The 17,516-nt window shown below is 42.8% G+C and overlaps 1 protein-coding gene across 9 annotated transcripts in view; it reads right to left on the reverse strand.

The window, feature by feature from the left end:
- The window catches only part of LOC139220731 (sickle tail protein homolog), an 83,226-nt gene that overhangs the window by 25,333 nt on the left and 40,377 nt on the right, over positions 1 to 17,516 (reverse strand). For 8 of the 9 annotated variants that reach the window (XM_070852554.1, XM_070852553.1, XM_070852556.1 and 5 more), the window contains exon 3: positions 1,867 to 2,053. In XM_070852554.1, coding sequence (XP_070708655.1) covers positions 1,867 to 2,053 — 187 coding nt within the window. Of the gene's footprint in view, positions 1 to 1,866; positions 2,054 to 15,947; positions 16,055 to 17,516 lie in introns of those variants that run through there. The other variant, XM_070852557.1, reaches the window with a different exon arrangement.

Here is a 17,516-nt window from a genome sequence, read left to right on the forward strand (position 1 = left end):
GTTGCTGAGTTTTATCATTGCTCTCTCTGGTCTGTCTAGGTTTCTGGGTAGCAATAACTTAACAAAGTGCCCATTTGCAGAATAACTTCATCTTCCCCTCCCCCAGAGAGCTGTTATGTTAACAGTCGGCCAGTATTCATCCAGATGTTAGCAATTAAAGCGAATGAGTTTGATGACAAAGCGCCATTGATTGAGCTACATTATGAAGATCTGAATTCTTTAACATGAGTTGTATTTGCTGCTACAAGGTTGAAAAGCTCGGTTCTAACAAAGAGTCGCGTTACATTCCTGAGCGCTGGGCTTCACCCAGGATTGGTCGCAAATGGCCAGTGGGTTTCCTGACCAAATGGGCACAGCACTGCAGACTGTCTGAGCTTTAAATGTTTTTCACATTTCTTCAGTGTTACACTGAAGTTTAAACTAAGGCTAATCGTATTAAATAGCATCCTGCATCCGTTAACATTATCATTAAGCTTGAGATGCAACAAAAAAGGCAGAAAAATACTATATTCAAACCACAGAATAGATTACCTGAAATACAATACACTTGATCCCACACTCTAGATTAAATCCGATACTCACATTAAAGGTTTTAAGGATTTCCTGTTTTCTGCTGAGTCTTATAAATCTCTGAAAAAGACCACGCATCAGCTCCTACAGTACAAGCTGAAGATAGTGAGCCCCAAGAAGAAGCCCCAAATGTCCGTTGGGATTCAATGAAGTGTGTGTTTGCATGTGTGTGCGCACGTGTGTGTGTGTGTGTGTGTGTGTGTGTGTGTGTGTGAGTGAGGGAGAGAGAGAGAGAGAGAGAGAGAGAAAGAGAGAGACTGTGGGAGGGACACAGTAGTTAAGTGGTGCCCCTTTTTCTCTCCTCCCCTTTCATCACACCATAACCCCCCACTGTCATAACGCTTTGTCCTGATGTTTTTGAAAGAGAGAAAGAAAGACATGCAGCATTTGTGTGTGTGTGTGTGTGTGTGTGCGTACGTGCATGCGTGGTGAAGCACATTTGTCGATGTGTGTTTTTGAACAAGTTTTGCATTTCTGTTTCAAAGCAAAGCAAGTGGTGCAACTAGCCTCAAAAAGTGTGGAAAACGGCACCCTGGAGTTTCATTCATTTTCACTTTTGTCAAAAGGCGTGCCACTCAGATGCTTTGCTGTTATCCAGAAGCAGATGCCTTGCTGAGTTGTGAGCTACCTTTGAAGACTATCCTGCTAAAAAATTACAGGCGCTACACTTTGTTTGGGGAGTTCTCAAAGTCTTCCCACGACTCTCACCCTAATGCAGAAACCCAGATCTGCACAACGTACAGCGCCCCTGCATATGGATGCAAGTGAAGCACCACGTGTGTTGATAAGACGACCCATTTCTAATCCTGTCAAATAACACGATGGCATATTGTGGATGGATTCCCTAATCTTTCACTACAGAGGAAATGAATTCTAATTAAAACGGAGCTGTGAGCTGAGGTGGAGAGAGGAGGGAGGGAGGAGAGGAGAAGATAGATGGAGTGAGAGGAAAAGACTTAGACAAGGTGAAATGGTGAGATCATGGTGTGGTTGGGAGTTATTTCAGAGAGTTCTAAAGTTATGCCGAGATTATACTGAAAGAGCTGAAAAATGCAGGTTATCAAAGAGAATTAATGCCATTTCACATTCACCTCACTCTAAGTCTATTTAACATTTCAGATGGAGTCTTTACTGTCAATAAGTGCTTAAAAGATCAAATAGAAGAATTTCTCTGTGGAAAAATATTGCCAGTTTTTGGATTTTTAGAGTGAAACAGATTTAAAAGACATCTGATTGATAACAAGCAACAATGCCTTCTCAACAGTCATCAACCCAAAAGCCTAATACACATCGTACCTAGTGAGCGGTCCTTTGTCTGGTTGGTTGAACGCACCACGGGCAGGCTGGCACGAACCCGGCTGCCGCGGGTAAAGGCTGTGGGCGCATCGGCCTCAGACATGGTCTCCAACGACTCCAGGGATAGGTGGTCAACCTGGTCGCCGACGCTGGGCTGCGGATTGGGGCCGTGCTTTGGGCTTCTGCTCTGGAGGGGGAGGCACATGAAAACATAACACGTTAAAGGTGAGACCATGGACATATTGGACACAAAACAATGTGGTACATGCATTTGTTTTTTATTCTTGAAGTGGCACGGCTACCCGAGGAGTTAGAAAATAACACTGTATCTCATTCTTTGGCGAGCTAGAATAAAGCACCCTTGATGTTGACTTTGAGCTTGACTTCAGCACAACAACTAAATAAACCAAAAGACTGCAGTCATTCAAAAGTGCAGAAGTGTTAATACTGTATGCTCACACTTCTAACACTACTCAGTACTGTGCCACAGGCATGACACCACACTAAAAGCAATAAAACATGAGGAAGTACACTACACTACAATATGCTCAACTTTTAAATTTCACATGCACGAACTGTAGTGTGATTTAATAATGATACTAACAATGTATGAGTGTTCAAAGAGATCAAAGAAAAACCTACAATATCCGTACTACAGAAGAAAAAAAAATCTTTTTATCGGCTGATTAAGGATCTGGAATTGTGTCATCAAATCTTGAAGATCAGTTGGCGACTCCGTAATCAGATCTACATGACGTGGCATCCTCAAGCCACAGCTACAATAAGACAATGTGTGACAAGACTACAGAGCCCATTGAGCTATTGTCCGGTACTGTAAGGTGATCTGTTCCACGGGGACAAGGTGGGACTGAAGCTGAGGGGTCACTGAACACTGGGCTCTTTATGAAATGCTCTTCTTCCCTGGCAAAAGTGTGGTGCTGTAGAGCTGATGCAGCTGGACACACAAAGACAGATCCACCAGGTTATCTTGAACACACCTGCATGCACACGCTACTGTGCCCTCACACTCATACCAGTGCGTGCTATATGAGGTGCAGTTGACATTTGTGGGAATTTTTATTACAAGAACTGGTTTAGCCTGGCAGCCAAGTGTGCATGGCAAGCACAGACAGGGCAGACAATTGGAGATACTCGGGCACAACGGTTGGGAAAACTTGTCACACAGCAGATGTTAGTGAGGATGCAAACACAGCCACACACACTGACACACACACACAGACACGCATGATGCAGATAAGATAAAGGGCTGACTAACTCTGTGGGGCAATTGGATTTTCATCAAGTACCTCTGAATGTCAAGCTCAGAGTGAAGGGAGGAGAGCATGCCCTGCAAGGTCTGATGGGAGAAAAGAGGAGAGAAGGAGAAAACAAAAAGCAAATGGCTAAGAAATGCCAATGGGAGGGTGAGATGGAAAAAGAAATGGTCATAAAACAAAACAGAGGAACCATGGAAACAAGTCATTGTCAACAAAAGACCAGAGGAAAGTAGAAAGAAGAACCTGGATGGGAAGGTATCTTCAGCAGTAGAGTATTTAGTTTATAGCTACTTACTGTTTTTATAAGCTTATTTGAGTTTAATGACTTCTGACAAAGAAATCATGGAAATACCACCACTTAATATTTTCAAATTACATTCATTGCCATCATCAATATCATACAATATCCCCAGAGCATTTCCAATCATCACCATTTTCATTCCCATGCAAAATTGGCTGAGTCAAAAGTGTGCGAACATTTATGTGCTGCACCTTCAGAGCGACCTAGCACAGCAGGCAAAACTGCTGAGCCATCACTCAACTCCAATAGTTCCATTAAAATACGTTTAGCCTGCAGCACCCACAGATTAAAAATACATGAATAAATATGCGTATGTAAAAATGGGCCCTGTTAACACGTGATGATAGTCACCGTTTAAAACAGAAGGGTCACATGGAGTTGACATATCACCTGAAACCAGACATGTGTTGGGGAATTCAATCTGAACACTGAATGATTTATGAGCGTATTCATTGGTGGTGGGTCCAAACAGCCCTCCCACACTACTGTTCTAGCTTCTCATATGCCACTGGGTCACCCTTGGGAATGCTGAATCACATTGGGTCCCTCTATCACCTGTAGGTAGTAATTATATCAGACTGGTCTGGCAGTGTAATCCAATATTGTCTGAAATACCAAAGCAGAGGAAGAAGAACCTGCACTCAAACTTGTTTTTTGAGTTTATTGTATTTTTCGCATGACAAAAGCAACTTGGTGAAGAAAATTAATACTTTAGCCATCAGAAAGGGCTGGGTCATATGTACATATATGTAACTTTGAAAAACTCTGATGACTAATTTTGCTTTTAAAAACAACTGTCTGGAATCACAACCTCTGGGTACACTGTTTTGTAAAATAATCGAATAATCATATCATTACCATATGCTTCCACTGTAAGCTGCTATACAGTTTTGCCCTGCCCTTTGTGAGATAAATGTAACTGAATAAAGCATTCACTTGTGAAATGTAGTGAGGGAAAGGGTTTAAAGGATAAGGGCATTTTGAAAAATACGCAAAATTCGCTTTTTTTGGCCAGTGTTGGATGAGAATTTCACCACTCATAGCGACAGAGCAAGGCTAGCAACTGAAACTGTTACTTTCAGCTCCTGCCAACTTTCAGCAATACATTACAATAGACACAATGTGACAGCTGCAGAAGAACTGCACATGAGAAAAAGGTAGTTAAAGCGGAGGCAGTTGCATATAAAAGCAGAGGAAACTGCAAATGAGACCTTCTGCCTCCCTGTGGAAAGGGGTAATTAAGTTAAACCACTCCACACAGTCCATATCTGACAAATGAGGTGTCCTCTCCAAAGGTCAACAGTTTAGTTCAGATGAACTCCTCTGTCTCTCGCCCTCCCTCTTTCTCATGCACGCACGCACTCGATCATCATTCTGACAGCGGCGGCGTAAGATATTGCCGAAATGCCTCGCATCAAAAGCCACTTCCTGTCCTAGCTAACCACTTCCTGCTTTAGAGCCCAGATGTTAAAACCGCAGGCCAGCCGCTGATTAGCACCGTAAAACCTGCTTCAACCCGCTCACACCTACAGTGCATTCCACACCAGTGATTTCCCCGGCTTCAGTCAAAACCATACAGCCTGTGATTGTGCTTTTTCAGCAGCGACTCCCTCTGTATGCCACATTTGCTCTGACAGCTATGATGGATGGCCAACTGAGACATTAGCTTAAACACAGGAATATGACAAATTATAAAGTCATGAAAAGAGGCCCCTGAGATTGAACGTGTCTAGAAAATAGATCTTGAAAGTGTCAAAGAAATCAGAAAATGTCTACTACAAAGATGGTGGGTTGTCTGTGAAGTGCTGTAGCCAATTTCAGTGGGTTGTTACATTAAGACCAGAGTCGAATGTTCACCGTGATTCCAGTATGTCAGAATAGGTTATAGAAATAACTGGATTTTGCCTAATCTAAATGCTTATGCTGCGTAGCACTAACTCATGCAGGCACTTAACCGTGTATCTTAAGGCTTCTAATTGTGTGGAACTTCGCTTGCAGCAGCTTTACATTACATGGACATCAAGTGTAATGTAAACAACCATTCTTGTGGAGAAACCAGATAACAGAAAGTAAGCAGTTCAAGCGTGTGCTGTTTGTGTGTTATGTATGTGTGTGTGTGTGAACAAGACAGAAAGAGGGATACAAAGAGAGACAGGGTGCGTGCATGAGTGAGTCAGGCCATTGTTCCAGAAAATCTGACCCGAACCCAGGACATCCTGAAAACATTTATGCAACAGTGGTCTGACAAACTGTATGCTGTCATTAAAAAAACACTGGTCTGTGTTTGTGCATCTACAGTCCCAAAACATATGTAACTGAATTTTATATAGATGAGCACCATTTCATGTGTTATACAGTACATTGTACACCCTCGCAGTTGTAACACTTCTAACTGTATCTGCACCTTGTGAGCATTTTGTTGCGGCTTGTCACTTGAATATGTCTTGAATATCACAGAGTTTTAAACCAACGGGATAACATTGTATGATTTCACCGAGCAGAACAGATTATGTTATGTCATGTGGCCCATGTTTTAGCTCCTGATAGACAGGCTGACATGTGGAACCGAGATGGGGCAATTAAAATAAATCACGATTGTTACGAATAATGGCAGCTCCCACCAGGAGCCCGCTGCGTCTCTTATGGAGATTTAAGTATAGACATAGCCTAGAGAACTGCCAGAGCGCCATGCACCACACCTGCTGCCAGCCCACACAAAGCCCACTGATTGGTGCCTACTCTCTTACATAATCAACATAGTTGGGGTTATAATAGGTTTCTCATAACAGCCTAGCTTGTCACTAACAGCCTAGCTAGTCACTGTGACAAACGATGCACTGCAAGTTTCACAAGTCAAAAGCCAAAGCCAACTTTTATGTAGATGTATTTACAACAACCACTTCCATGGTGCGACTACAAAAACGCCTGTTTACGCATCATCTCTTATGCACACAGGGGAACTAGAGAGACAGGTTTCACTCACTCTTTCTATATTGTCTTTCTAGATGTGAAGGAAAGCAAACATGAGAGTGGAGGTGGAAGCTTGTGCGGCTTTTAACACAAACTCAAGTGTTGTGAGCACAGCTTTCCACTTAAGATGCTAATTTGGCCCTGCCTCTGGGGAGCGGAAATAGAGCTAACTGTAATTACCTGGCCTGATCTGTATGGCAAACACATAAACAGAACACAGTGGCTCTGCAGACGGTTAACCCCCCAATTAACTTGTCTCTTTCTGGCACATTATTCCACTTAGAGCTCTGGGTCTGACTAGTTGATGTAGTAAGTGTCAAATTTCTGTATGATGCTTTTGGTATTTGTGTCTTTGAGCAAAACACTAAACCAGTACTGTCCTTCCTTTTAGTGTTGTTGTCTGTTTTTCCACAGAAACAAAAGTTCAGAAAGTAGGCACAAACCTACATGGCTTCATTAAAAAACACCTGTGTGAGTCTAAAACTCAGTACCACTGCAGTTCTGCTCAACTTTGAAGCATAAAGCCCCTGTCAATCAGCCAGTCAGCGCTCAGTCCGTATGCTGTCTGTGGACAGACCATCATCCTTTGTCTCCCCTAGCCTTAATGACATTATACCGAAATCCCCTAGTCATCCATTCCCATTCATTGCTACCGCATCCCTCCCTCCCTCCCTCCTCTGATGCATTCCACCTCTAATCCCTTCATCCAAATCCCCAGATGACCTTTCAGAGATGGGCTCGCTTGTTAATTGGTGTGTTAAAAGGAGATGACTTTATAGTATCACACAGTCAAAAATGACAGTGGAGGTGAAGCTGTGTGCAAAACTTGTGGCAGTTCAAGACAGCTTTATAAAGTTCAGACATTTACAGGCAAAGCAAAAACCACAGCGGTTACCATCTCATAAATAAAATATTGCATTGGCAAGTAAAATATAATCAAGCAGATCTGTCTGACTGCAAATGAAGTGCATAACCATGGCAAACACAATGCTGTGCCTATTGACCCAGTGCAGAGAGGAGGTAAGATGCCTATCTCTTCCGCCACTTGTGACATTTCAAACTACTGAGCTGCGCCGTCCAATTGATTTCATCCACTCACGCATACATGAGTTAGTCACGGTTATCACCAGCAGACATCAACCCCTCCTCTGAATTAGGGAAGTTGCAAAAGTCAACTCTGCGTAACCATCGGATATATCAGCCAATGGGAGTTTGCAGAAACGCCGTCTTGAGCTGGTTCTGTCAAGCCAAGTTTAAAAGCTTGAGTTGTGAATATATGAGTCCTGTTCAAAATGACTTAACGCATCTTAAGCAACAGCAACATGTTCTCAATTATCTTAAAAAGCATAAATATGGTATTTACCATATTAGATCAGTGGCAGTCTCCTTCCAGCAGTGACTTCCATGTGAGACTGGAAACTCCCAGGTCCAAGGGAAACAGGGTCTCTTCCTCCACTGTTGTTTCAGCCCGTGTAGCACTTGTTCTGCACAACTGCTCTGTCCTGCTCCCTTCCCTTTCTGCTCTACCTCATAACGGATGCCCCCCTCCCATCCAATGCACACACCGCCCCACGTCCCAAACTATCCATCAGCACAATACAAACGCAACCAATCCACACCCGGCGCACTGCAGGGGAAAGTCATTGTTTGTGCGTTTGCGTTTTGCATTCATGCGCCAATGTGTGAGCCTGAGATTGTGTTAGAGAGTAAGGGACATCTGCATGAATCCTGATGTTCAAATATTTCTTCCTTGCAGCCTATTCCAGCAGCGTATGAGTAGAAAATCTGATCTCTGAAACAGCTTTAAAACTCCATAAAGTTTCCATTCAGTGTTAAAAAGTACATTTTATCTTGAAAAGACAGCTCCAACACTAATCCCCATGTCCAATCTCAGCTTCTATCTCACTGCCCCGAGGCTGTGGCAGAAGACAGAGAGATGACACTTGTGTCCTGGGGAGATAAGACCGTGCTCTACCCTCAGGGATCCTGAGAGCCTATGCAAGATATACTCAGCAGGCTCTCCTCCTATAGAGCACACACACATGGACACCCAATGCATGGGCACCCATACCACCAGACACCAGTGCTTACATATGCATGGTAGCCACTCCGAAATGTTCCTAGTTTGATTTTTGAGCAAATTCACGATTCTGAATTTTTATTCGGATTATTACAGGAAAAGCAATGTGTGTTTCCAGGTATTCACCGTCTTACTGAAAAGGTTTCAGCTGCTCATTCAAGTCTCAGCCGCACATTCAAATCAAGCCTACAGGTCCAGACTTAGACCAAGACTGGCAGATCATTTACTCGCCTTGCATGCAATGATTTGCACACACCTACAAGTGTGCACACATGAAGTCTCTCACTCTCTCTCGCTCACTGTCTCTCTTACCAAAGAAATATATGCAAACTATTTGCTGACAGCGCTGCAGAGCCTTGATCTGTCCAGACTTGCTCTTTAATATCAGTTCATCAAGAGCAAGACATGTTTTACAGCTGTGAACACTTGCAGCATCCCAGAGTAACGCAATAAATGTTTGATTAACTCACACACAGGATCTCTGTACAGTGAAATTCACCCATCCATGTACACAGGGTGGACAAAGCCGTGCTCACATTTCGGAGGGCCCATTTATTTGACACGTCCTCACACGAACCTGGTCCGTCTCCAGAGAGCCTCTCTCCTGTGGTAAAATAAAAGGCCTTCCAGGTCTAATTTGAGCCTCTCTGGGTGTACATCTGAGAATGTGTGGATGTGTGTGTGGCTGCCAGCCTGTGGTCACCAAGGCAAAGAGGGCCTTATTCTCTCCAGAGAAATCCGAGTCCTGCATCCTCTACATTATGTTGCACACATTTAACTTACATTTAATCTAATGCAATCGAGGGGCATAATTCCAGCTCTGCCACGGCTAAACTACATTTTTGCACCTTTATTCACTAACAATGAATTGGAAGTCTTGGCTGGTGTTATATTACTGTATTTTGTCAAGTGTCAAGTCCCCTGTTCATCTAATGAAACCAGCCCTCATAATGGCTTTGCTATTCATACCTAATTAACAAGTCACCGAGGACCACATACACTCCTCCACTGAGCCCAAGATTTATTATACCGACTCGACCACAGGAGAGTTTCTCCTGTGGTCCTGTGAGTTTCCTGCGTCCCTGTGTGTGCGTAGAAAGAGTCAGATACTCAGTAATAAACTGAAAAAAGTTTATTCAGTTTTAGTTAAGCTTAACATCTGCGTCCAGTATTTCTACATTTCCTGATCCATGCTCCACTACACATCACTGTCATGTAAACACTGTCAGCCACACTTTGTTTTTTACTTGACTATTGTCTGTGCTTATCTGTCATGCTAGTTTCATTACTGATTGTTGTTTTTTCCTTTTCGCTGACTAGTTGGAGCATTTTCCTCATTATCCACTTCTGACCCGTTCTTGACCTCCGAGAGACACAATAAGACACACTGCTCACACACAGATGCACACACACAGTCCTGAGCTCTCAGTCAACCATATGGTACCACAACTCTCACTGTCAATAAACAACTGCACCCACTGAAGCCTAAGGTGTAAAATCAGCACCATGTTTTCCCTTGCACTGAGCTTCACGCTCATGACTGACTTGTTTAGTCATCACCCAAGTTAACACCAAATGTAAAGTGTAACGCAGCAAACTAAACAAGACGTGACGTGTTGAGTTGCATGGATGCAACATGAATACTTGTATATGCAAAACATGAGCAACAGTTGAGGTAGATAACTGTGTCAACCTGAAGAGGAGGTACTATGATAAACTGCAGCACAGGCTCCACTTCTGTCAAATTGTCTAATTTATTACCAATTCCATTAGCTGCTGATGCCTGAAATATACACTTTCCCACTATATACTTACTGATATCCCAGCTGTCCTCTGTCATCTGTCATATTGTTTAGTAAAAGGAAAACTACATTCTCTTTCTATCTGTTGAAAGTGTATTTTAAACATTTAGAAAAATGATTCCTCTGACTTGGAGCCAAGTTGCTGCCATGCTTTTCTCCATCTCACACCCACACTCCACCCCTTTATCCTCACTGAGAAGGGCCAACTGGAAATAAAGCACAGGAGATCAAAATAAGGTTCAAGCCAGATGCTTGGAGCTGGTCCTGTCAGTGGTGAAATCATCCTGGTGTGCCTCCGTCTCTGCTTTGCCTTTTGAAGTTCATACCTTTGGCCCAAGGTGGAGGCCAGATGTCGGGCTGCATGCAAAGACTTGCAAAGCAAAGGTGCAGATAGAGAAAACAAGGGGAGACACCCCTCTTGCTTGCTCCCCATTTGGTGGTGGGGGTCATAAAGCTCGGAATCCCTTTGCTAATATATCAAAAATATGAACAGCTGTGCCAGTAATGGCGATCCATCAAAATGAAAAGATTTTCAAACGTGCATCTGTCTACCCTGACTGCGGACTGAAGACAGAATGTTAAACATCAGCAACACAAATGCATAGCAGGGATTTGAAGCATCAGCACAACAGCATGTGCATTTCATCGTCCTGACTGGTGACAACATGTCACTTTTGTCCATTAGCTTAGCTACTCCACAAGTCACTCAGTTTCACAATCTAATATCTGGCATCATCATATCAACAAAAACAGATAGGCAGCGCTAGCAAAAGATGAAAAGGATGCCAAGATGCTTCCTTCAAAACCAAATAAACATAAAAGACCAGTCAAACAGGAAAATACATCAGAGATTGTGTGAGATGGCAGTCAAGCTGATGCATTAAGTGAAGGAGTGGCTCCTCAGGCTGCAACTGCTGTACTGACAAATGGTCTAAATTGTACCCGAAGGAATGTAAGGGCATAAGGTTAAAGAGGTTCCAGGCATTTCACCTCCATTCTCTGCATATCTGTCAAGAAAATCAGAACTTTTAAGATCCTCGTAACGACTACCTGCCTGTTAAATGAGAGGAATAACAATGTAACTGATGACAACTCCGACTCCTGTTGCTAACTTAAGCCTGGGCTACAACAGCTCTGTTATGATGCTGAATAGTACACTGAAAAGAGCTCAGACCTGATTAGCCAGCCTGATTAACACACTAGCATTGACGTTTGAGACAGTGTGTAAAATTCTGTCTGGCTTGACTCATTATCAGCAGTGATCAGAGGTAAGTCCATCAGGGCCCTCTGTCAGGGCGGCTTAACCCCCACCACAACACTCAGGATTAGACACAGCCTTGGCGCCACTCCACGGACCACTTGTCCTCTCTGTTGGGGTGCAGCACCCCTAAAACCCAAACCCCCTCCACATAACCCCCGTTAACTGGCAGGTCAACGCATGCCCGTCATTAACCTTGTGGTTCTTGTTTGTGTTACTCAAGGTAGCTCTCAAAATGTCACATCGTGCAGGGGGTGGCAGATGCTGCTAAAAACAGTTCAGCTCCTGATGGTCAGTGGAGGAGGTGCGATGATTAAAAACAGATGTTTTGCTGCAGACCTGCTGCACACAGTGTCTGATTGTTTGATTTCAGACACAAGGTGCAATAAAGGCTATTACAAGGGTGTGTTTTGTGAAAATGTCACATGGGTATAAGTGTTTCAGTATGCAATTATCTGCATATTTGCTTACCAGATCAGCCTTTTTTTTTTTTTTTTTAGCTCTGGTGATAATCTAATCGTAGCAGGAATACTTTGCCAGGAGTGCAAGACAATGCATTCTCTTTGTGCAGTTTTGTTAAAAACTCCCTCCCTATTCTTTTTGTGTCTGATCATGGTCAGATCTCTTGCGGGGAGTTAATGCATGCCTGGTGCCAGTGTTATCTAGCTGACCTTGGTTATGAGGAGCAAGAGTGTAGCAGGGCCAGGAGCCCACAGAGAGAAGTATGTAGGGGACCGGCCAAGTGTTGCAATGCCTCAAAAAGACCCAGAGGGAGAGTTTACAGTACATTTACTGTCCATAATGACAAATGAGCAGTATTTATGTGGCCTTGTTCAACATGAATTGGTGGGAAGGTGCAGATATTGTGCACCCTGCTGTCTTACTAATGTTGATGCTGTTACTAAATGCATCATTTTCCATGCTTAATTTATATCACTGATCCGCCTTTGACTGGCTGCCCAGCTACTAGTTCTGAAAGGGGATCTCTTCCTGTGTGATCTTTTTCCAAGGATTCTTCCAGTTTTTGCTGCCATTAAAGGTTTTTCTTGCCCTCTTCTCGGGGGATGTAATCATTAAGGCATCATTTTTTTTAAAGCAATAATAAAATCACGAAAGGATTATGACTTAAATACGTTTATAATTATCATCATATATCCCATTCCCCTGCAGCTTTCTAATTTTGTGAATTAGCTGCAACTTGGCAAGCGAAAACATGTTGCGAAAGTTTGACTTTGACGGATCAAGCAATAAAAGATAAAAGGCCAGCACGACACAATTGAGTAACATTTTGAGATTTCTGATAACATCAGCTATAAACAGTCTTCTGCCTTTGTTTGTTGGCAAACTTAGCTCCTGCTGGCCAAAGCGCACTCACTCAGAGCAAACAAATCAAGAGAGGATCTGCCTGTTTGTACATAAACTATTACAGGAAATGAATGGAGTTAGTTACATACTTAGGGAGTAGAAATCGTACCATAACACAATGCAATATTGCCATGATGCTTTGCCAACAAAAACCAATACATGACGTATTACAAGACAGTCACCTACAACAGATCATGTATAAATAAAGAGAAAAACATACTCTTAAAATGCCATTTTAAAAAAATATGGACTCATATGTCAACATATGTTGTATTTATTCAATACATTGAAAGATGTGCTTTCACACAAACACACAAGCAGCAACATGTCCACCATTTACTTCAATGACAAGCAGCCAAAAACTAGTAAACCAGTAGACAGAGAGCACATTTAATTAAAATGTCTGAAGCAAATACAGGTCATACCTCTGGCTAAGTACAGAATGAAAAGTTATACGGGTGCTAAGTGATCAATAATGTAAGAGACTGCATTGTGATAAATTGCATAACTATCCCATCCTGCAGATTTGGAACATTTCCTGACTGGAAGTATGTGTCTCTAAATGATCTAAGACTGTGAGAAAACTCATTGTTACATCTTAAGTTTAGTCCAAGTCAGTTGTGAGTAAATAAGAAATAACAAGTAAAAAAAAACCCTTAACTATAAATTATTATATTTCTTAAAAATCTAAAGGATATCTCCTAATCTTTCTCCAGTAGACTGTCACCAGCATCTGATTCTCATATTATACTGTTCAGATCTGATTGGTGCATAGACACACCTGACATCACCTTGTTCCTGACGTAGCCCACTTGAACACCAAACCACATAATGTGGGTGAGGAAAAACAATTTTCCCATCTTGACACTCACGCTGTTACCATAATCTGTGCTCTCATCAGCCAGTGGATTATCACAGCTTGAGGGTGACAGACCTGCCTGTCTTTCTGCCTGTCTGTCTGTCTGTCTGCCTGCCTGTCTGTCTGTCTCTCTAGTGCCCACAGCTGCAGACAGCTGTCCTAACATGGCCGCTCCACTCTAGAGAGAAAGCATTGGCCTAGCAAGTCACAGCTCATCACACACAGACACTGACACACAGGCGGAAGGAGGGAATTCACTGTGTGTGTATGTGTGTGTGTGCACATGTGTGTCTGTGATCGGTCAAGCGGTTTGGTTTGTGCTCGTCAAAGCCCCTGGGCAGAGACAGAGAGGGGTGAGAGGATGGGTGGCGGTAAGGCCAATGAGATATCATCTCATCTCCCTTGGGTGGGATCCAGGTCTTTGCAGACATGATGAAGAGAGGAGGAAATTAAACCTCTCGCTTTTGTTGCAGGTTTAAGGATCACAGAAGGAGACGATAGAGGAACCAAGGGGTACCTTATAAGTCACTAAGAGTAAGTTGGTGTGTCTGAGTGTGTGGGGTCATCCACTTTTCAGACTAAAGCGATATCATCTTCCCAACCTCCGCTTGACCTTGATAAATCCCCGCCTTTGTAACTCAAACCTCTGGAGACAATTCTTTCTCACCTCTGAAGCATGCACTGTTGCATCTGATGTTGCCTTTCCTGTATGGTCGGCACTTTTACGCCTGCATGAGAACAGTAGTTTCCCACACTATGTTTCGCAGATTTCACAGCCACACAACTTGTTTTCTTTCTGTTTTTCCTCAAAGCAGCGTAATTATACCGCCCCATGATAACAAATGACAAACATGTCAATAAACCTGCCACTTTTGTTTTGTTTTAATTTGCCGCAATTTTATATTAGGAGTAAACAATTGCATTCTTCTAGACAACTTGAATTATGCCTCAAACGGTCTCCAATCATCTTTTTTCAGTCATCAGCTACATTCATGTGCAAAAAAAAATTCATGCTCAAATCACTATGACAGCATCTTGCATCTTCTCCCTCAAATCTCATTCCCGTCATCTCAATAACATATGAGGAGTTTCATCCCTAAATCTATTTAAAAGTATCATGTCTTACAAACTGACAATCAGCACCTAGTTAATTCTCCATGACCCTGGAATGACCCAAAAACATAATTTCTCTACACAAGTTGACACAAGCAATATGTGCATAAGCAGGAGCACGCCTTGTAAACACATGCAAAGTATGTGACACTGAACAAATCAAGCAATCCTGCACACATCAAGGCAATACAGTGGCATTTAACCCCAGACACAAGCAAAAGCTCCAGAGTCCATTGAAATTAGACTATGAAATAACACATTCACTGCATGCCTAGAAAAATACAGCGAAAGAGCCACACAAAAACAGCAGTCATTAAGTCCAACTGAGGTGGTAATATGCACTGCAGGTTGCAATCGGCAGATGCCAGATTGTAAAAGTCATTAAACACTAAAACACATTTACAAAGATAAAGAAAATGACTCACAAAAACCTCAAGTCTAACATAGTGCCACTGCAAAGTGCAGGATTGCAAAAGTAACAGCAGCACCTAACAGCATGACAGTCAACAACAGCACTACTGACGATATTGTCTCCATAATCATAACCACCATTAACATCGCGCAAGATATTGACCTTTAACTTCCGTTCACAGTGGATCATTTGTTTTGCAATTATGGCTACATAATTGCCATCTCGTTAGGATTGTGTGGCGCTGCAGGTGATTGTACCTTTTGGATGATTTACTGCTGACAACCTGACTAAACATCAGTGGAGTGGAGAGATCCGTTGCGCTGCAAGCCTTATCCTTCCATTTTTTTTTTTTTTTCTTTCCCCAAGTTTTGCATTCGCTTCTTAAAGTTTGCAGCACCTGACAACCTGCTGGTGTGCACCCAGTCTGCTGCAGCGCGCGCGCGCACACACACACACACACACACACACACACACACACACACACTACTGGTCGTACGACAGTTTGCTTAAAAGCACTATAATCCATGCAGCAGAGTAACGTAGTAGTAGTTCTCGCAATGTGGCACACGATGCGATGTTTTGAGTGTCTGAGAATGCACTGGCTGCCTGAAAAATTACCCGATTTTCCCGTAGTAGTGTCCTACCTTTATTGCCTCTGCGGGAAGTTTATTCCGTCTGTGTGAAAAGTTTATTTCTATTCCTCCAGACAGTCTTCAGACCCATCGCCTGTTTAGCACGGCAGCGCTCCTGCACTCGCACACAGATCTCACCCAGCCAGCCAGATCGCTCCAGCAGGCACCTACACGTAAACTGAGCCCCTCCAGCGGTGACATCATGAGTCACTATGGCAACTCTGACTCCACCCCGGTTCGGAGCTGAACTTACCTGTCTGACCACCTCAACTTCACAACAAACTCTTTGCTCCTTCTCCCTGATCGCTGGATCACACGCAGCTTTTTCAAAGACGTGTTGACAACTTGCTTAATAAAATATCTCACATGCACCAAAGCACGCAGTTGCCCTCCAAAACACACACACACACACGCACACACAAGTTGAAGTAACATGACACGTCATCCCTGCTGACTGATATTACCGATGCAAATTCACAGAGTTCATGATCAATGCAGTGGATTATAACAGCACCTCATGGAAAGAGCAGGCTGTGTGGGCTGGTCTGAAAACAGCAAACAAAATCTCTTGCACAATGCCTGTACCAGTGCCTGGAGCTCCCCTGTGGCTCCTTGCCAGTCTCACCATTACCTCAATTGTTTTGGCTACAAAGCCAGCTTGCCCCACCCTTTTGTCTCCTCTGACCCGGAGCAAACAAACACACAATGACCAGGTGAGCCAAATGTCCACCTAGTGACTCCCTCTGCGTCGCCCTCCCCCATCAACTTACTTGACTTCAAAAAGTAGAGGACTTTAAAGTCAGTAAAAAAAAAAACTCCAAAATAACCAGGACAGGCATACTTCATACATCATACTGTAGTCTCAAATACACAAACCAGTCTGAAGCTACACACACGTGCGACTGTGTCGATCAAAACAGGTTTCAGAGTATATGAACAATTTGAACTGTTTGCGGTTCACATGTTTTGTGAAAAATCACCAGAAAATCACCACCTCGCTGTCTCACAGCGGCTGTGGGAGGGAAACGCGACAGGCAGATTTATAGGGTAGTCTTCACATTTAACCTGCGGCGAAAAAAAAAAAAAAAAAGAAGGAGAAAAGAGGAGGAAATAGTTTTGCAGCTGCACTGTTGCTTCAATCTGCAGAGGAAAATCTGAATATTTTGAACTCTATGAGTGGACAATAACACTCGTGATTCTGTCAGTACATGAACAGAATTATTTATCTAATTTTATAGGGATCTCTCTTTTATGTTTGTTGTTATTAAAGAATTACTACTTATATGGGTTTTTTTGCAGTTAAGATGAAAAGGAACTAGATTTTAAAATTATGAGGATTATATCTTCTTCCTAAATTCTTAAATTGACATTAAAAATGTGCTAAAATATTTTTTGCCACTTTGGTGCAGAGGAGTAAACTAAAAATAAAACCTCAGACATATTGTCACCTTCTAAAGTTGAGTCGATTTACACTTCCAGTTGACATGCAGCAACATTAGCATTCTTTTTGAGTTGTGTTTCTGTTGTGTATTGTTCACCAGCTAGCCGTAAAATTTGTCTACCAACCAGTGCTTGGTGGGT

This window comes from Pempheris klunzingeri, chromosome 21 (assembly GCF_042242105.1).
Source record: "Pempheris klunzingeri isolate RE-2024b chromosome 21, fPemKlu1.hap1, whole genome shotgun sequence".
Taxonomy (NCBI): Eukaryota; Metazoa; Chordata; class Actinopteri; order Acropomatiformes; family Pempheridae; genus Pempheris; species Pempheris klunzingeri.